At 43.2% G+C, this 21,691-nt stretch overlaps 1 protein-coding gene across 4 annotated transcripts in view; it reads right to left on the bottom strand.

Moving 5' to 3' along the window:
- The window catches only part of LOC135195346 (dmX-like protein 2), a 572,993-nt gene that overhangs the window by 355,139 nt on the left and 196,163 nt on the right, over positions 1 to 21,691 (bottom strand). For all 4 annotated transcript variants that reach the window (XM_064221627.1, XM_064221621.1, XM_064221608.1 and 1 more), the window contains exons 16-18: positions 21,490 to 21,608; positions 20,402 to 20,566; positions 8,683 to 8,932 (exon numbers count right to left, since the gene is read on the bottom strand). In XM_064221627.1, coding sequence (XP_064077697.1) covers positions 8,683 to 8,932; positions 20,402 to 20,566; positions 21,490 to 21,608 — 534 coding nt within the window. The remainder of the gene's footprint in view (positions 1 to 8,682; positions 8,933 to 20,401; positions 20,567 to 21,489; positions 21,609 to 21,691) is intronic.

The raw sequence follows: 21,691 nt of genomic DNA on the forward strand, positions 1-21,691 counted from the left end.
AAAAATTGTAGAGGTCTGAATTGCTGTTTATTCAGGGAAAACAAGCTTCTCCAGCGAGGAAAATGCGGTCCCAGCAAAAACTCATCCATTCCCTCACTCAGCCCTGCTTCCTTCCCTAAATAAGGCTGCACTTTGCATAAGCAGGAGAGCATTATTATAGTGCTATGCCGCGGTAGATTCGTACAGAAATCTGTTACCGTGCGGTAAACCCGCACCGAACAATAAGTTAAGATATCTTGTTGAAATTTCTAAGTAAACGGAAGGCGTGTTCATTCATGATTACTAAGAAATTTCCTCAACCCGAGGCTAAATCCATGATTGTATTGCAGAACGCAACAACGCGCATGACACCGAGCTAGCCCGGTACTGCGTAGATCACATCACAGTAACAGCAGCCTGTTCATCGTCTCGCACTATCTGCCTGAGTTGCCAGCTACTCCTTTTACGAAGGGATAGGTATGAAATTATCGAGCAAAAGGAACTCTCAAGCAGGCATATTTTAAACGAAACAAAATTCGCTAAATACAGAATCTGAGTTGGTGTTGTCGTAATACCTGAATAGTTATTCTTACTCCGAAAACTCTTGGAAGGTTGAAGGGAGTGTCAAATAAATACATTAGAACAACAGTTCTTTCGGCGTTCTATCCGCAGAGGTAAATACTATATGCGTATATGACTTGACCCATGCGTTAGCAAAATGACGCAAAGATAAACTACGTAAGTATTGTAGTAATTTGAACATCGAATTCTCTACTACATCTTTCCTCGACGAGGAAGAGAGAAAGAAAGGAAACGACTGTCCACGTTCTAATGAATGAGACTTTTTAAAAGAACTCCTTGACTCTTGCCAAGAAAAGGGAGTAATATTCGAATAGAGATCATCAAGAGAGAACCGAGGATCGAAAAGGACCGTTCAAAGTTCTTATGATATTGGACATAAGACTTCCTGGATCTAGTCTACAAGTCTTTTTCTTACTCCCCGGATGAGCCTCTGAAATGAATGAGAGCTCTTCGAAATTTGTTAATGAGTTTATCGCTTAAAAACGATTAAAAAACGTTTAAAATCTATAGTCAATGAGAACTACCCCATTTATGAGGGTCCCCCACTTAAATGACAAAACCTTTAGTATCTTGACAATGGGGAAAACGTCCTTACTAGACAAAACTATTAGCACTTTGCTAATAGGGGAAAAACCCTTTAACATGACGGAAAGTCACCCAGGAATCCGAGTATATAATCTTCCCGATTTCTCAGAGAAATCGATTAAGAGGGAAAGAGGGATCGAAGAAAAAAATTCGGGTATGTCTCTCCGCTAACTCCGAATCCTTTTTAAAAATTTCTGTAAAGGAATGTCCTGTGGAGGAGTCCTGAAAAAAACCTTCCTCTTGACGAGCGTTTATAAAGCGGTTCCAAGCGTCCATAAGAAACGTCCTGAACAGCAAATAAAACGCCTTCTACAAGTCTTTTCTCTCGCAAAGCGTCCTGCTGAGCTTGCCACGAAGCGTTCCTGGCGAATGTGCAGCGCAAAAACGTAAAAAAACGGAAAGCGTCCTAAATAAAAGCGTCCTGGAAAGCGTCCTGCTGAGCGTCCTCAAAAGCGTCCTGCCGAGCGTCCTCAAAAGCGTCCTGCTTAGCGTCCTGCTGAGCGTCCCTCAAAACAAAAAAACGTCCATGCTTAGCTACGAGCGTGTCTGAGCAGAGAACACCAAGTCTTCTGAACGACGTTTCAGAGAGGAACTCGTTGAGCGCCTTGATGCATGCAAGGCCCGCCAAGAGGCGTCCTGGCGAGCGACCTTGCCAACATCTCAATGTTATGACGAACCGCGTTTTGCGTATGACCGTTGAATATTTTTAAGGGACGTCCTCATGCGAGTCTCCATTTGAGAGCCCACGATGCTCCTGAAGAGTGAACACTAAAGGAAGACGTAGGGCTGGTTTTTCGTCTTCCGCAAGGTGCTTGCCGAAGCGTCCTGGAGAATGTCTCTACTTATAGGACGTCGAGCACCTCCAAAAGCTTCCTCACGTCTAAATTGCACCTTCTTATGCCGACCAGAGACATAAGTTTGTTTGAGCTGTGCAAAGCAGCTTGCCGGCCGATCAAACTTATCAGCTTGCTTTTCGAAGTAAGCGAAACGTTACATAACGTATACGGAGCGACCATGAGGAGAGGAGACGAATACTGAGTTGCTCCTCCAAAAGGTGGAATCAAGAATGTCCTTGATTACCAAATTCTTTTGGAATGCTAGCGAGGTTGAAACAGCTCTTAACTTCATGAGCGTTCACTCGCAGGAGGCTCAAATCACTCTTCTGGCAAGATGAATGAACCTCCTTAATAATGTACAAGTGATATATACATGAGCGTTCATATACATGACGTTCACTCGCAGGAGGCTCAAACACTCTTCTGGCAAGATGAATGAGCCTCTTTAATAATGTATAAATGATGTATACATTGAGCGTTCACTCTCAGGGGGCTCAAATCACTCTTCTGGCAAGATGAATGAGCCTCCTTAATAATGTATAAATGATGTATACATGAGCGGTCACTCGAAGAGCTCAAATCACTCATTCTGGAAAGATGAATGAGCCTCCTTAATAATGTATAAATGATATATACATGAGCGTTCACTCGCAGGAGGCTCAAATCACTCTTCTGGCAAGATGAATGAGCCTCCTTAAATGTCCCCTTAGAAAAAGAGCCAGTGCATTCTTCTAAAAGGGTAAATGTGGTCTCTTTACTCCTCATCCTCTCGTGACGAGAGAGAGGACGTGAAGCGTCCTCTTCTCTAAAGCTTCTTTAGGGGGTGCGAGTCCTTCCGAGAGCCCCAACCCTGTGTGGGGAGGATGCCTCGGAGGCCGAGAAACAACCCTTGAAGCTTCGTGCACGTGCTCGATCTTCGGCAGCCTGGGAAGCGACAACAGGACCTTACCGAAAAGGAAGCCAGATCAGCATGAAAAACCCGTAACCCTCCTTCGGCTTTTGACATGCCCTCTCCCTGGTTTCTGGGAGTCCGACAGAGTCTAGGCTAGAGGCGTTATGGGGCCGATCTGACGTTCCCTCCTAACGAGAGAGAGGACGTGAAGCGTCCTCTTCTCTAAAGCTTCTTAGAGGGCGCGAGTCCTTCCGAGAGCTCCAACCCTTGCGCGGGGAGGACGCCTCGGAGGACGAGAAGCAATCCTTCAAGATTCGTGCGCGTGCACGATCTTTAGCAGCCTGGGAAGCGTCAACAGGTTCTGCCGAAGGGACGCCAGATCGGTGGGGAGCCCCCGTAACCCTCTTGCGGCTTTCGACATGCCCTCTCCCTGAGTCCTGGGAGTCCGACAGAGGTCCAGGCCTAGAGGCATTATGGGGCCGATCTGACGCCCCCTCCACAACACAAGGGGCACTACACTTCACAACACTGATTGGAGAGCGAGCACTTTAGTCTAAGATTACTTGATGTAATCCTCTAGCAGACACTTCTTCTAGGCCCGTAAGCCATACCACAGGGTTTAGGCAAAATAAAAATCTACAGGAGGTTAGAAGGTTCATTATTTCTAACTTCTGTTTACTGTGGTAGGAAAAACTCCTGATTCTAACACGCTCTAAAATGCGTACATGAATCCCTACATTCTTTCCGTAATCAGTCACACATTACACTAATTACATTGAACTTATGCAAAGAAAACAAGTAAACGCCATATACACTAAGCGAGTGTCTACCGAAAGTTCCGGTAGCTTCACCATCCCCCATGCAGACAACAAAATCTGAAACTAGGCTAACTAGCCTCAGACATCAAATGCAATGAAAAATTTACGATAGCGTATGCCTAGCCACAAATCCAAGTCAATAATCGATAAGAATAATTAGGATACTTAAGCGGCTAATGAAGTTTCAAAATCCTAGGCGGAGGTCTGTAAACAGTTGTTTACCGACCAGCGACAGAAAAAATATGATAGAAAATGGGAATAGTTCCTGATATCCGCCTCCCAGCGGCGGGAATGGGTACCACCACCTGGCCGCCCACTGCGTGTGCCGCGAATTTTGAAATTCTGTCGGACTTCGGAGAATACAGCTATATATATATCTGTCAGGTAAGTTTCATGAACAAAATTAGAATTATTACTAGATCTTTGATGTTATTCCAATTTCTTCGTGAGGAAAAAATGTAGAGGTCTGAATTGCTGTTTATTCAGGGAAAACAAGCTTCTCCAGCAAGGAAATGGTCCCCAGCAAACTCATCCATTCCCTCACTCAGCCTGCTTCCTTCCCTAAATAAGGCTGCGCTTTGCATAAGCAGGAGAGCATTATTATAGTGCTATGCCGCGGTAGATTCGTACAGAATTCTGTTTACCGTGCAGTAAACCCGCACGAACAAGTAGAGATATCTTGTTGAAATTATCTAAGTAAACGGAAGGCGTGTTCATTCAAGATTACTAGAAATTCCTCAACCGAGGCTAAAATCCATGATGGTAGGCCCCCGCAAGAGAGACGGCTATTCACCATTCGCGCCAAGGGAGAGAGACGTAACCAAACGCCGGCAATGTCACCGAGATAGCCGGTAAGTGCGTTGATTCAACATGTAAACCAGCAGCCTTGTTCATCGTCTCGCACTATCTGCCTGAGTTGCCAGCTACTCCTTTTACGAAGGGATAGGTATGAAATTATCGAGCAAAAGGAAACTCTCAAGCAGGCATATTTAAACGAAACAAAATTCGCTAAATACAGAAGCTGAGTTGGTGTTGTCGTAACAATACCTGAAGAGTTGTTCTTACTCCGAAAACTCTTGGAAGGTTGAAGGGAGTGACAATTAAATACATTAGAACAACAGTCTTTCGGCTTTCTATCCGCAGAGGTAAATACGACTATGCGTATATGACTCACCCATGCGTTAGCAAAATGAGCAAAGATAAACTACGTAAGTATTGTAGTAATTTGAACATCGAATTCTCTACTACATCTTTCCTCGACGAGGAGAGAGAAAGAAAGGAAAACGACTGTCCACGTTCTAATGAATGAGACTTTTTAAAAGAACTCCTTGATTCTTTGCCAAGACTCTTGCCAAGAAAAGGGAGTAATATTCGAATAGAGATCATCAAGAGAGAACCGAGGATCGGAAAAGGAACGCTTCAATGTTTCGTTTATTGATATTGGACATAAGACTTCCTGGATCTAGTCTACAAGTCTTTTCTTACTTCCCCCGATGAGCCTCTGAAAATGAATGAGAGCTCTTCCGAAATTTGTTAATGAGTTTATCCGCTTAACGATAAAAACGTTAAAATCTATGTCAAAGAAACTACCCCATTTATGAGGGGTCCCCCACTAAAATGACAAAACGTTTAGTATCTTGACAATGGGGAAAACTCCTTAACCTGACAAACAATTGGCAAGTTGCTAATAGGGGAAAACCCTTTAACATGACCGAAAGTCACCCAGGAATCCGAGTATATAATCTTCCCGATTCTCAGAGAAATCGATGAAGAGGCAAGAGGGATCGAAGAAAAAATTCGGGTATGTCTCTCCGCTAACTCGAATCCTTCTTTAAAAATTTCTGTAAAGGAATGTCCTGTGGAGAGTCTTGAAAAAACCTCCTCTTGACGAGCGTTTAGAAAGCGTCAAGCGTCCTAAGAAACGTCCTGAACAGCAAATAAGACGCTGTCTACAAGTCTTTTCTCTCGCAAGCGTCCTGTCGAGCTTCCACCCCGAAGCGTCCTGGCGAATGTCCACAAAAGCGTCCTCATAAGCGCTGAAGCATGCAAGGCCCGCCAAGAGGCGTCCTGGCGAGCGACCTTGCCAACATCTCAATGTTATGACGAACCGCGTTTTGCGGATGACGTTGAATATTTTCAAGGGACGTCCTCATGCGAGTCTCCATGGAGAGCCGCACGCTCGCTCCTGAAGTGTGTGAACACTAAAGGAAGACGTACGGCTTTCGTCTTCAAGACGGGCCTTAAGACCTTCATACCTTCTTACAAAGACAGTGGCCGCCTGTGCGGCAACTTGCGTCTTAGTAATGCAAAAGAACATCTCCAGAAACGCCCTCAAAGCACCAAAAGGATCCAGCACAGGAACGCCCGAGCGTCCGAAAGACACCCTCGCAAGGTGCTTGCCGAGCGTACTGGGAGAATGTCTCTACTTATAGGACGTCGAGCACCTCCAAAAGCTTCCTCACGTCTAAATTGCCCTTCTTATGCCGAACCAGAGACATAAGTTGTTTGACTGTGCAAAGCAGCTTGCCGGACGTCAAACTTATGCTCTTTCGAAGTAAAGCGAACGTTACATAACGTATACGGAGCGCCATGAGGAGAGGAGACGAATACTGAGTTGCTCCTCCAAAAAGGTGGAATCAAGAATGTCCTTGATTACCATATTCTTTTGGAATGCTAGCGAGGTTGAAACAGCTCTAAACTTCATGAGCGTTCACTCGCAGGAGGCTCAAATCACTCTTCTGGCAAGATGAATGAGCCTCCTTAATAATGTATAAATGAGCGTTCACTCGCAGGAGGCTCAAATCACTCTTCTGGCAAGATGAATGAGCCTCCTTAATATGTCCCTTAGGAAAAGAGCCAGTGCATTCTTCGAAAAGGGTAAATGTGGTCTCTTCCTGAGCACCACAAATTACCCGAAGGACCTCTTACTTCCTTCGTTTAAAGGTAAATAAAATTTGCTTGAGAGCCCTGGACAGGGCACAGGACTCTTTCATCCTCTCGTGACGAGAGCTTCTTAAGGAGGGCGCGAGTCCTTCCGAGAGCTCCAACCCGTGTGGGGAGGACGCCTCGGAGGACGAGAAGCAATCCTTCAAGATTCGTGCACGTGCTCGATCTTCGGCCAGCCTGGGAAGCGACAACGGAGGACCTGCCGAAAGGAAGCCAGATCAGCATGAAAAACCCGTAACCCTCCTTCGGCTTTTGACATGCCCTCTCCCTGGTTTCCTGGGAGTCCGACAGAGGTCTAGGCCTAGAGGCATTATGGGGCCGATCTGACGCCCCCTCCACAACACAAGGGGCACTACACTTCACAACACTGATTGGAGAGCGAGCACTTTAGTCTAAGTATTTACTTGATGTAATCCTCTAGCAAGACCACTTGCTTCTAGGGCCCGTAAAGGCCATACGCCACAGGGGTTAGGCAAAATCAAAAATTCTACAGGTAGGTTAGAAGGTTCATTATTTCTAACTTCTGTTTACTGTGGAGGAAAACTCCTGATTCTAACACGCTCTAAAATGCGTACATGAATCCTACTTCTTCCGTAATCAGTCACACATTACACTAATTACATTGAACTTATGCAAAGAAAACATGTAAACGTCATATATACTAAGCGAGTGTCTACCGAAAGTTCCGGTAGCCTCACCTTACCCCATGCAGACAACAAAGTCTGAAACTAGGCTAACTAGCTTCAGACATCAAATGCAATGAAAAAATTTACGATAGCGTATGCCTAGCCACAAATCCAAGTCAATAATCGAAAGAATAATTAGGATACTTAAGCGGCTAATGAAGTTTCAAAATCCTAGGCGGAGGTCTGTAAACAGTTGTTTACCGACCGGCGACAGAAAAAATATGAATAGAAAATGAATAGTTCCTGATATTCCGCCTCCCAGCGGCGGGAATGGGTACTACCACCTGGCCGCCCACTGCGTGTGCCGCGAATTTTGAAATTCTGTCGGACTTCGGAGAATACAGCTATATATATATCTGTCAGGTAAGTTTCATGAACAAAAAACCCATTACATATATCTAATTTGCCCTTTTGTGCTTAGTATTGTCCCAAGCCTACATGAGAGCTGATCTGCAGGACATAGGAAGCCATAAATCAGAGAATTCATGTCTGATGCATGAGCTATGAAAAGTAGCAAGGTTGTGATGAAATACTAATGAGAGTTCAATATGAGAGAAGGATCTGAATTACAAAATAAGTTTGGCATTACATATAAACTCTAACACTCCTCAATCTCTTAATGGTATCCTGCAAAAGATGAGGCTTATCAAAAATTCATAATGAAGTGAGGTGACATTTCTTTCTGTATACAGTGTAGAACTGGTAAATGTTTAGGAAAAATATAATCCGAAGGATACAGAAACAACTAATGAAGTATTAACAATAATCAGACAGACCCCCAACAAGTTTCTTAGTAATGTTATTTCTTAATAACCTAGTCACATCTCATTTACGTTTAAACACTAAATTTAAGAGCAGTGACAACAAATAACATAACTTTCAAAGTAAACTCATCAATCATAAAGACCCATTGTTTGTGATCCAAATACACAAGAAATGACAGTTCTTTACGATTGATGGGTCTGATTAGAAAATCAAACACTAAATATTTAGTGTATAAAATATAAAGAACATACAATGTATAAAATATATAAAGAATACATACTGTATTCAAAAATAAAAAAAGTTTCAAAACTACAAAAACCTAACTTTATTTTTAGTTTTTAACACATCACACACAAATGTTTTCAGATGTTAAGGTTATGTTTCGAATAAATAAGTGATATTGTACACTAAGTACAGTAATATACTCTATGAGCAACTTACCATGACATAAGCAATCTAATCCTTAACACCAAAGTAGACATTTGAGTAATTTTTTTACTTAAAAAATCTCTATCTTCTTTTACAGTTCTAAATATTATTCACTTCCTATAGACAATTTGCCAATGGTACAAAACGACTAAAAACTAACGTACCAGGAACAGTAATTGCACTCTTCCCATCTTTGCTGACCATGTACCACTCCTGCCACTGAATTTCCAAATTATCTCCTCTTCCCGTCATGCGACATCTCCAGAACCGAACAGTATTATCTGAACATGCCGTTACCAATAGATAAGGAGCATAACATGCTGGGTAAATAGATGCTGAACTTAGATGACCTGCTGCCGGAGATGCATGTACAACTTGCACTCCTGCAGGCAAAGGAAGAGGTTGTGCACAAATCTAAGAAGAGAAAAAAAGAGAGAGATATCTCAGTTCCACAACAATTTTCATTCCTGATGGTATGAATAACTATAACGGCAGCAAGACAGATATAAGGGGATATTTTAGAGATGTATTTAGAAACCTTTTGTTCACTGATCTCATAAGAAATTTGCAGTGTTCCATCAAGCAAGTGCAAATCTTCTCTCTATATGAAAACTGCTAACTTGTTATTGTGCAATGGCAATCTATAACAGGAAGTTTGATCGATATTAATATTATTTAGCAACTCAACTATATATAAGTTTAAATTGTGCTGAAGCAATTTGCGATGAATTTTGTAATGCACTGAAGAGCTTCCATTGCCTAGATTTCAGATTTGTTTAATTTCTTCTCAAGACATATACAAATAGCTTAATGTTGAAGTTATTTTTCTAAAAGTTACAAGATAGAGTGACTATCTGGCATGACATTTGACGTTCAATGGTGAAATATTCATAACTATAACAGCTACAAAATATACTTCATTTGCACTCAAAGAATGAGTATGATACTTCTCAATAATTACAAAATTTTTTCAAAGCGAGTCTTAATACACAACCATAATTTATGGTCTGCAAGAAATACTATAGATGATGTCTACAAGAAACACTTTAAATGATATAGTTCTAATACATAACCTTTACAGTCAGCAAGGAATACTTTAAATAATTTTACATGCAAAAAATTGTGCATAAAGGCACAAATGTTACTTCTTTGCAACAAGATGCAACTATAAAATAGCATAATATTCTAGAAAAAATGATGCTGTCATATACACAAGTCCTATTTCATAGTTTGTTATTTGTAGATCTTATTTGGTTTTATTTGTTATTTCTGGGCTCAGCTCGTGTCGGCCTATGAAAGTAATCCTTAATATCATCTTTCTAGGTAAAATTATCCTAAAATTACCAGAGAAAAAAACAAAAATAAGAAAATGTCAGTAAGACTGACTCGCTCACTCTTAAAAAGAAGTGTCGGTATGATATTAGGGGCGAGTGTGGAACACTACCACGAGACAAACACCAATTAGAACTTCCCTATCAGAATCAATCCCCCTAAGAGAGAGCCGATACCAACGGGCGATGCAGCCTCTACTACTACTACTAGAGGACGCCACGGACAGCAGAGCGCCCCTAGCGGTCATCCTTAAATTTTAGCGCCAGCGTCTAGACGCAGATTTTACTTGTGCTATATTTCTCAGGATTTATCTCGTATTCTACGATGGAACGTTCAGCAATTGCCACGGCTTAAGTAAGTAACTCATAAGTAATATTTTATCACAGTTTTATCTTCCGGGGTACCAGTATTTTCCTTTTTATAGGTCATATACGGTTTCCCCGGTTGTCTCGTGGCGGCCATGCTGCCTCGTAAGAATTCCCGGTCCTTCCATACTGGGACTTCTTATACTTATGGGCTTACTTTATCACGTTCATTGTTGTACATCGAGTTTTAGCTAGTTAGCCCTCTTACCATTCTCTTAGCTTGGTATTTAGGGCTATTATTATTTTTATTCTGGCCCAGCATCCCGCTCTTGCTCTACATCGGCTATCGCTGGCTCCGAGTAGGCTCCTGTTTCTTGGAATAGTCTGCCTCCTCCTGGCTTCTTTCTCTTTTACTAAAAGTGTCTCTTCCACCTTTCGATGTATTTTTATTATTATTATTTAGGGTGTTAGGCATAGCCTAGGTGCTTGTTCCATGTATTGGTACAGCTTGGTTCACGTGGCCCTACCACGGTTGTGTGATCGCAGCCTAGGCCACTGGTGGTCACGTGTTCCATAGCACCATTACCCCTGCCCCTTCCCTCCCTCTCTGATGTAGGAGGAGCTGGGGGACCCCTTGGTTGTCATAACAACCTCATAGCCTTTTCTCACAATTCCGGAGGTGCCGGGGGGTTCCGCCAGCAGGGGGTATAGGGCGACCACATGAGGTACGGGTCTCCATACGGGTAGTTGGTGAGGTGGGGGAGGAGTAGGCCATCCCTTCCCCCTTTCCTCGCTCCCGCGCGTTCTTTTTCACCGGGACCTCCTTCCCCCCCTACCCATTACTCAGCCACCTCCCTTACGATATGAAAGGAGCCTTCCGTCGCAGCCGGGGCCCCTTTGGTTATAGGATATTGGCTCCGCTAGCGGGCAGGGTGGGTGCTATGGATGGTCGATTGCTTGCCTACTATATCCTTATATCTCTCCCCCGCTACCGGAAGGGAGCTTACCCTTACCTACGCACTCTTCTAGTAGACGGGTGGAGAGAAGTTGGTTGTTATGTTGTTACTATACTATGTTAAGGATATACCCTAATTTAAGATATTTTACAATGAATTTTGTATTATAATTTTTATGTTAATCAACCATCCCCGCCATTATCCGTTGTGGTTTCCATTACCACCACTCCTAGTTGGTTTGATTCTTGTGCCTCCGCCACTGGCGGAGCATAGCTTTCTTCCAACATGGTTACCACACGTATTTTAGCAGGGCTCTGGTTTTATCTAACTTTATCGCTCCGGCACCAGCGGAGCATATGTTAGGCTGTAAGTTTACTTTGTACTCATGTACGTTTTCACTTACAGGCTACCAACTGCCAGGTCCTCGCTTGTAATGCGTCGCTGCACGACCCTTGCGGACATGACGAGTGCAGGTCTCACGCCCCATGTGCCACCTTGTTCAACGAGTCTATCGTCTGGCATCCCGAGGCCTGCACTATATGCTACGACCTGGTCGATCAGCTGGTTGGTGGGGTAAGACCATTATGAGGTTATTTATCAATTTACTAACACTTTTAGTTCGTAAGATTGTTAACCCTGTCCGCAATTGGTAGCTAATTCAGCCTTTCTTTCAGGCTAGCGGTGTGAGGGAAGTCGCCCCTCGCCACCCTGAAAAGCGTGGGTGGGCGGCTTTGGGAAGAACGCCGCCAAGGGCCAGCCCTACATATTGGATAGGAAGCTGGCCATCCAGATCTTCCCTGCGGGCAAGTCGGACGGGCTACGTCGACCCCTTGTCCGCCGCCCCGTGATAGCCGCCATCCAGCAGGAACTCCAGCAGTCGTTGGAGTCGTAGCCGCCCAGGAGTCAGTCCGGACGTCGCCGGCCTGGACCTGAATCTCGAGCCGATGGCGGTAGTGAGTGAGGATTTGTTGGTTGAGGTAGGTTTGTCGGGCGCCCAAGGTCTTTCCTTGGGCGCTCCTGGATCTTCTCCTGTCCCTTCTTCTTCCGCCTCTTTCCAAGGCTTTCCGGGATCCGAGATCCCTAGCCGCACTCCCGCTCTCTCTGTACCTCCTAAGGAGAAGGGAAAGAGAGACCGAAGACATTGTCTAAGACGTCTTCTAGGAAGTCGTCTTCGTCTTCTTCGGCTAGGAAGTCATCGATCTTCTTACGCCGACGCGGTGAAGGCTAAGCCAAGCTCTTCCCAGTCGAAGAGCTCCAGAGGCAAGGCTTCGAAGGAGAAAAGCTGCGATACCTCCGAGTCGTTGCCTTCTCCCGCCTCCGCTGCCCCCTCTCCGGCTATGCCGGCAGGGGTGGCAAGCACCAGCTCCTGCGTTCCTTCTCCATGTCTCACCAGGAGTGATGGAGCAGGTAGGAGTGATGATTGGTTCCCAAATCTCAGCTTGGGAACACGTTTTGAGCAGATGTTCGCACAATTGTCGAGCAGTCTGTCTCAAACTGGACAGACGGTCCCAGGAACTCTCGAATAGAGTAAGAGAGAATGAGGATCGGATGGTTGGGCTATCCCAGGCTCCTCCCCCAGTATCCCCTGCTTCTAGCACGGGGATCTCCAACTCCCGTCTTACGACTCCTTGCCAGCTTTCTCTATGGAGAATCCATGGAGAGTAGCGGCCTACGCTCCCTTTAAGGACGGGATGATTTCGATCCCGGAGTTTGGCACTCGAAGGATTGAGGACTTCGAGTTCTATCCTCCGGGTCTGTCACAGCCTTTCATCGGGTATGCTAGGCTGACGCCAACGGCTCTTACAAGGGAGGACAAGATCTCGAAGGAGTCAGTCCTCTACAGTAGAGATCACGCCCAACGGGAATGGGTTCACTGCCTTGAGGACTGGGAGTGTTACTATACTAAACTCCAGGCCTATAAGAGCCCCTTCACTATTTTCGCCACGGAAGAGGAGGTCTCTCTTCCGTTCGCCACGAAATTGGTGGAGAAGGCTCTTCAGGGCAGTCCTCAAGGATGAGCCCGTTCCACAGTTGAGAGAGTCGGAGTTCCACTTCTCCACTCTTTCCCGCCTTCGGAGAGTTATGGGAAAAACCTGCCAGCTACTTTCACGCAGGGTAAACTCAAGCCGGACTGCGCTATGGACCAGTTCGGTGAGAAGTTACCTAGGCTGCCGGACTCCCTAATCCAGGCAGAGTTCGATGCGCGAACTAGGTTTGGCAGGTCCCTTAACTCCCATCATCGTCACGGAAATGGCTGCGCTATCTTACGCGAACGAACCGCTATTCAAAATCCTAGCAAAATCGCAATTTCAGACGGTTCTGTTAGACGCTTTTGACTTCTTCCAGGCCAGGAAGAACTGTCGGAAGCATGTTCTTCAAGAGTGCACCATCAGGCACGAGCCTAATAGACTCTTTGACTGCCAGCCATGTGGGAGCGGATCTCTTTCCCAGAGTCAGCAGTGAACGAAGTTCCACCACGAAGCCTGCTAGACTCAACCAGAGCCTTTAGAGCTAGGTGGGGTATGTTTCCTCTAAGAGGAAACAGGAATCCGTTACCCACTGCTGGCAAGAAACCAAAGAAGGCGGGTAGGAGGTTCCAGCCATATAAAAAACTCCAGCATCAGCAGCAGTTTGTGCAGGCAGTCCCAGTCACCCAACAAGGACAACCTGCTACATCTAAGCAAACTCAGCCTTTCCTCCTGGTGCCCCAGCAATCGCAACCTTCGACTCCTATGCTATCTCGCTGCCTTTGACCCTGCTTATGAGGCTCAAGGCTACTCTCAACCGAGGGGTAGGGCGAGAGGTTACTTCGTCACCGTGGCGCAGGAAGGGGCACAAGGAGTAAGCAGTTCAGAGGAGGGCGTGGTGGCCAACCCGCCATCAGCAATGAGGCTCCCCAGGTAGGAGGGAGGCTGTCCTCTTCCGCCACAGGTGGGGGTTCAGCAATTGGGCACAGAGCATAGTGTCCAAAGGATTAGGCTGGAGCTGGATCCAAGATCCTCCTCCAATCAAGTCATTCCATCAGGTACCGTCAAAGGAATTGATAGATTACGCGGAAGAACTCCTTCAGAAAGGAGCTATTGCGAGAGTCAAAACATCTAAAATTTCAAGGTCGCTTATTCAGCGTGCCAAAGAAAGGCTCAACAAAAAGAAGGGTAATCTTAGACTTGTCAAAGCTAAAAACTCTTTCATTCGCTGCGACAAGTTCAAGATGCTTACCCTCTCGCAAGTAAGGACCTTACTTCCGCGTGGAGCCGTCACATGCTCCATCGATCTTACAGAACGCATACTATCATATCCCTATAGCCAGGCACTTCCGCCCATTCCTAGGATTCAGGCTAGGAAGTCAGACATTCTCATTCAAAGTGATGCCCTTCGGTCTGAATGTAGCCCCCAGGGTATTCACAAAGATAGCAGAAGTGGTTGTACAACAATTGAGAACTCAGGGTAATCATGGTAGCGGCATACCTCGACGAATTGGTTATCTGGGCAACCACAGTCGAGGAATGTCTCAAAAGCTACCAAAAGGTAGTTCACTTTCTGGAACATCTGGGGTTCCAGATAAACAAAACGAAATCCAGACTTGTTCCGGAATCTCGTTTTCAGTGGCTAGGAATCCAATGGGATTTGTCCTCCCACAATCTATCAATTCCAGTAGCCAAACGGAAGGAAATAGCAAAATCTGTCAGGCAATTTCTCAAGTGCAAACAAACGTCAAGAAGAAACCAGGAGAGAATCCTAGGGTCTCTTCAGTTTGCTTCGGTAACAGATATCCTTCTGAAAGCAAGGCTGAAAGATATAAATCGAATTTGGCGGTCAAAAGCAAACTCCAAATATCGAGACAAGTTGTCAGTAATCCCACAGATCCTCCGCACCAACTACGGCCTTGTCAAAAGTAAAGAACTTAGCCAAGAAAGTACCCCTTCAATATCCCCTCCCAATGTTAACCATTCACACGGACGCATCCCTGTCCGGGTGGGTGGGGGGGATACTCTCAGTTCAAACAGGTTCAGGGGACTTGGTCAGTTCAATTTCGCCAGCTTCACATAAATGTGTTGGAAGCAATGGCAGTATTTCTTACTCTGAAGAGACTGCTTCCCCCGAAAAAGTCTCATCTAGGCTAGTTTTGGACAGTGCAGTGGTAGTTCATTGCATCAACGAGGAGGGTCCAAATCCAAGCATGTGAACCATGTCATGATAGCCATCTTTGCATTAGCAAGCAAACACAAATGGCATCTGTCTGCCATCATCTGGCAGGAGTAAGAAATGTGATAGCAGACGCCCTGTCCCGGTCAGTCCCTCTGGAATCAGAGTGGTCTCTGGACGTCGGGTCATTCCAGTGGGTAAGCCGGAGAGTCCCAGGTCTCCAAGTGGACCTCTTCGCCTCACAAGCAAACCACAAGCTCCCTGCTATGTGGCCCCCAACCTGGACCCTCTGGCTTATGCCACGGACGCCCTGTCGTTGGAGTGGAATCAATGGAGGAGAATTTATGTTTTTCCTCCAGTGAATCTTCTCTTGAAAGTCCTAGACAAACTAAGGTCTTTCAAAGGGATAGTAGCTCTGATTGCACCGAAACTGGCCCCAAGAGCAACTGGTATCCGCTTCTTTTGGAATTGGGTCTCCGACCTCAACGGATCCCCCAACCCCAAACTATCACAATCAGTACAAATGAGGACTGTGTTCGCTTCCTCAGGAACTCTCAGACCCTAACTTTTATGGACTTCATGAAGTTTGCGGCTAATAAAGATGCTGACCATTGATCCACAGAATATTCTCTTCTAGAATCAGATAAAAGGGAGTCAACCATTAGACAATATGACTCAGCTGTTAAGAAAAATTAGCATCTTTCTTGAGAGAATCGAAACATTCAAAACCATGACAGTTAATTTGGCTATATCCTTTTTCAGATCTTTATTTGAAAAAGGTTTAGCAGCTAGCACGATTACCACTCATAAGTCGGCTTTGAAGAAAATCTTTAAAGTAGGTTTTCAGATAGATTTGACTGAATCTTATTTCACATCTATCCCTAAAGCCTGTGCTAGACTTAGACCTTCTCAGAGGCCTACTACAGTTTCATGGTTCTTAAATGATGTTCTCAAACTAGCTTCAGATACTGAACAACTCATCTTGTACATTCATAATGCTCCTGAGGAAGACATTATTCTTATTAAGCCTAGCCTCAGGAGCGAGAATTTCAGAACTGTCGGCTCTATCCAGGGATGCGGGTCATGTGGAATTCCTCCCATCAGGAGAAGTTCTACTTGCTCCGGATCGTAGCTTTTTAGCCAAAAATGAAGATCCTCTTGCAAGGTGGGCTCCCTTGGAAGGTTATCCCACTTCCACAGGATCCTTCTCTCTGCCCAGTATCAACTCTTAGAGCCTTTCTATCTCGTACTTCTTCTAGATCCTCGGGTGCTCTCTTCATGAGAGAAAAAGGTGGTACTTTGTCAGTTAAAGGTATTAGACAGCAAATCCTTTACTTCATTAAACAAGCCAACCCTGAGTCATCCCAAAAGCACATGATATCAGGGGAGTAGCCACCTCTATTAATTATTTCCAACATATGAACTTTGAGGATCTTAGAAAGTATACTGGATGGGAAATCCCCGACAGTCTTTAAACGACATTATTTAAAGTCCTGGAATCTTTAAAGTTTTCAGCAGTAGCAGCGGGAAACATAGTTTCCCTGATACTGCGTAGTAGTTGGTAGTATTTAATCCAGGTCTCCTTTCTACCTACTTCAACCAACATGCCTCAACCTATCACCAGGCTACTCATCATCATAGCCTTAGCCGTTGTGTGTTGTAGTGGTTTGTCCCTTATTTTTTGCTAGGGACAACCACCCTTGTACTGATATGTACTTCAGTGTGGGTCCTTTACCTTATGTTTTTATGCTAGCGGATAGGGCCACAATATGTTTGTATAAATTCTCCAATTGGATTTGTGATAACTTCAGTCACAATGTGTTTGTATATTTGAATTAATTGTATTAATTGTATTAATGATGGAATTGAGTGTACCTACCCCTTATTTTGTTTTATGCTAGGGTAGGACACATGTATGTATATAATTGTACTTGTATGTTCTAATTAAGTAAAATTCAAACATTTCCTTATTTTACATGCAATATTTATAATTTTTGTTACTACCATTTAAGTACTTTTAAGTTTACTAACATTCTGTTATTGATTACTGTAATAAGTAGTTTAAGTACTTAATTTGTATGCTGGATTTGATTTACTTATATTATATCCATCATTTTAATATGTTTTTCATTTTCCCTTTTCCATCTTGTCTGTTTCTCTGGTACTCTTTCATAGGCCGACACGAGCTGAGCCAGAAAAGGGATTTTGACGAAGGAAAAATCTATTTCTGGGTGATTGGCTCGTGTCGCCCTATGAAACCCATCCCTTTTTATGATTTGTTTTCCCCCCTTGCAGGACAAGATGTATTTTTGTTTTTATTTAAGGATGACCGCTAGGGGCGCTGCTGTCCGTGGCGTCCTCTAGTAGTAGTAGTAGAGGCTGCATCGCCCGTTGGTATCGGCTCTCTCTTAGGGGGGATTCTGATAGGGAAGTTCTAATTGGTGTTTGTCTCGTGGTAGTGTTCCACACTCGCCCCTATATCATACCGACACTTCTTTTTAAGAGTGAGCGAGTCAGTCTACTGACATTTTCTTAATTTTGTTTTTCTCTGGTAATTTTAGGATAATTTTTACCTAGAAAGATGATATTAAGATTAACTTTTCATAGGGCGACACGAGCCAATCACCCAGAAATAGATTTTCCTTCGTCAAAATCCCTTTTCTCTTCCATATTTTACCATTTAATTACTAATTTACTTTTCTGTACTAGATTACTTTCCCTATTTGGGCCCTTTGGCTTGCAGCATTCAGCCTCTCCCACTAAGATTACAGCTTGTCTTGCAAAAAAGAAAAAAAAATCTATTACCCATGTGACTGTTGGTTATTGTCAACTAATAATAATAATAATAATAATAATAATAATAATAATAATAATAATAATAATAATAATAATAATAATAATAATAATAATAATAATAATAATAATATAATAATAATAAAAAATATATGGGGCAGAGGAAAATACCATCAGCTTCCTCAAAAATACAATGCGCAACTGGAATACAATACTTACAAGCTCTGGAAAAGGACTAGCAGAGGTTAATATCAGGAGAGGGATCGTCCAGGGCGACTCACTGTCCCCACTACTCTTCGTAGTAGCCATGATTCCCATGACAAAAGTACTACAGAAGATGGATGCCGGGTACCAACTCAAGAAAAGAGGCAACAAAATCAACCATCTGATGTTCATGGACGACATCAAGCTGTATGGTAAGAGCATCAAGGAAATAGATACCCTAATCCAGACTGTAAGGATTGTATCTGGAGACATCAGGATGGAGTTTGGAATAGAAAAATGCGCCTTAAGTCAACATACAAAAGGCAAAGTAACGAGAAACTGAAGGGTATAAAGCTACCAGATGGGAGCAACATCAAACACATAGATGAGACTGGGATACAAATACCTGGGAATAATGGAAGGAGGAGATATAAAACACCAAGAGATGAAGGACACGATCAGGAAAGAATATATGCAGAGACTCAAGGCGATACTCAAGTCAAAACTCAACGCCGGAAAATATGATAAAAGCCATAAACACATGGGCAGTGCCAGTAATCAGATACAGCGCAGGAATAGTGGAATGGACGAAGGCAGAACTCCGCAGCATAGATCAGAAAACCAGGAAACAAATGACAATACACAAAGCACTACACCCAAGAGCAAATACGGACAGACTATACATAACACGAAAGGAAGGAGGGAGAGGACTACTAAGTATAGAGGACTGCGTCAACATCAAAAACAGAGCCACTGGGGCAATATCTGAAAACCAGTGAAGACGAGTGGCTAAAGAGTGCATGGGTAGAAGGACTAATAAAAGTAGACGAAGACCCAGAAAGAAATATACAGAGACAGGAGAAAGACAGAAAGAACAGAGGACTGGCACAACAAACCAATGCACGGACAATACATGAGACAGACTAAAGAACTAGCCAGCGATGACAATTGGCAATGGCTACAGAGGGGAGAGCTAAAGAAGGAAACTGAAGGAATGATAACAGCGGCACAAGATCAGGCCCTAAGAACCAGATATGTTCAAAGTATGATAGACGGAAATAACATCTCTCCTATATGTAGGAAGTGCAATACGAAAAATGAAACCATAAACCACATAGCAAGTGAATGCCCGGCACTTGCACAGAACCAGTACAAAAAGAGGCATGATTCAGTAGCAAAAGCCCTCCACTGGAGCCTGTGCAAGAAACATCAGCTGCCTTGCAGTAATAAGTGGTACGAGCACCAACCTGAGGGAGTGATAGAAAACGATCAGGCAAAGATCTGGACTATGGATCAGAACGGATAGGGTGATACGTGCAAACAGACCAGACGTGACGTTGATTGACAAAGTCAAGAAGAAAGTATCACTCATTGATGTCGCAATACCATGGGACACCAGAGTTGAAGAGAAAGAGAGGGAAAAAAAAAAAAAGGATAAGTATCAAGATCTGAAAATAGAAATAAGAAGGATATGGGATATGCCAGTGGAAATCGTACCCATAATCATAGGAGCACTAGGCACGATCCCAAGATCCCTGAAAAGGAATCTGGAAAAACTAGAGGCTGAAGTAGCTCCGGGCCTCATGCAGAAGAGTGTGATCCTAGAAACGGCACACATAGTAAGAAAAGTGATGGACTCCTAAGGAGGCAGGATGCAACCCGGACCCCCACACTATAAATACCACCCAGTCGAATTGGAGGACTGTGATAGAGCAAAAAAAAAAAAAAAAAAAAAAAAAAAAAAATTAATAAAATAATAATAATAATAATAATAATTCAGTACCCCAAAACTCATCACATGCTTCTGGAGTCTGGTTGTTTGATAAGAACGAAATCAGGTAAGTTACAAAGGTTCTATTGTTTAGCTAAGACTTGAACATTTAAGATATCCCAAAAGTAACATCAATACATACCATACAATTTCAAGCCTGAACTAAAGTGCAATGTACAGTTATGTATTCAATTAATAGATATTTCAGCAAAATGTAAGATGTCTAAAAAGGCAGCCTACCAAACTGCCATAATAATGAAACTGATACGTAATGAAGTTTACTAAATTGAGTTTAAAGTAGAAGGATTAATGAAATAAGAATAATAATAATTACTATATACTGTAAGCCATATGGAACTAGATTTATGTAACTAACCTTAAATGTAGTTATAACAATTGGAGATGCATCAATGTGCCCTTGACCAGCTGTATTATCCGCGACTGGAGTGCTATGGCCTGAGGCTCCTTGTCCACCTTCATTCTCACCAGTATTAACTGTGTGAGCCTCTGAAGCAATGACCAGACGCCACATGTGCATTACCTAAAAAGGAGATTACAGACTATATATCATAATTCTGATTCAAATTCATTATTTTTACTTTAATCCAGAGCTCCCTTTAACCACACAAATTGCATATTCTTTTATATGTATAAAGTAATTACAAAATGCACATAATTACAGTACTTGAAGTAACATAAAGTCAGACTGCGGCCACTAAACCGACATACAGTGCTTCCCTACTTTTACGTGGAAATAGGATCCAGCACCTGCTGCTTAAATGCAAAAAAAAAGTAGAGATGCATAAATGCGGAAATGCAACAATCCCCTCTAAAAATGACTATAAACCTAGTACCCCTTAAACTAAAATGCTTGTAACTGTCTATTTTAACATTTCACTGCTTAATTTGATAGTTGAAACAAAAATATACCTTAATTTATCATACTAAACAATTTAAAATGAGTTCTAATAAAAATACCCCAAACCACCATCATCCAAAAGAACCCAAAGTAACCTTACATTACAGTGCTCTCCTACTACTGTTACTAAGTAGGCTATATACACCCCTAAAATGCCTATAACTGCCTATTTTAATAGTTCATTGCCAAACTTGACAGTTCAAACAAAAATATACCTAAAAAATATCATCCAAGAACACCTAATATCATTTCAAAGTCCATCCCAGAACACCCTAATATCATTTCAAAGTCATGTTGAAATATTATGTACCAACTGACAACTATTATCCTTAAGTCTCCCCTACCACTTAACTGCACGTTTTCTTTGGCCTACGTAACTTTGTGCATCTTTCTGGAAGGACACTGTACTGTATACTAGTATTCACTTACTTCACCTTTCAGTCTATCCAAGTTACAAAAGAAAAGGGATTACTGGCAAACTTTATCTGAAACAATACACAAACAAGGAGATAACAGACTTTCTAGTGTAAATCTTTATCACATACCGATCCAGCGTTAGTCTTTTCAAGAAGTGTGATATAGAAGGGCTCCTCAAATACGGCTGCTGAGTGTAAATCCACAATAGGTGCATTTGAAGGATCGAACATTGATGAAGCCTCCTTGCCTGGAAAAGTAAAAAAAAAATTTCTATGGTATCAGCTGTGGAAAGTAACAAACATTACACTGATGTTAAGTTTCCTCGTACAA

The sequence above is a fragment of the Macrobrachium nipponense genome, chromosome 20 (assembly GCF_015104395.2).
Source record: "Macrobrachium nipponense isolate FS-2020 chromosome 20, ASM1510439v2, whole genome shotgun sequence".
Classification (NCBI taxonomy): Eukaryota; Metazoa; Arthropoda; class Malacostraca; order Decapoda; family Palaemonidae; genus Macrobrachium; species Macrobrachium nipponense.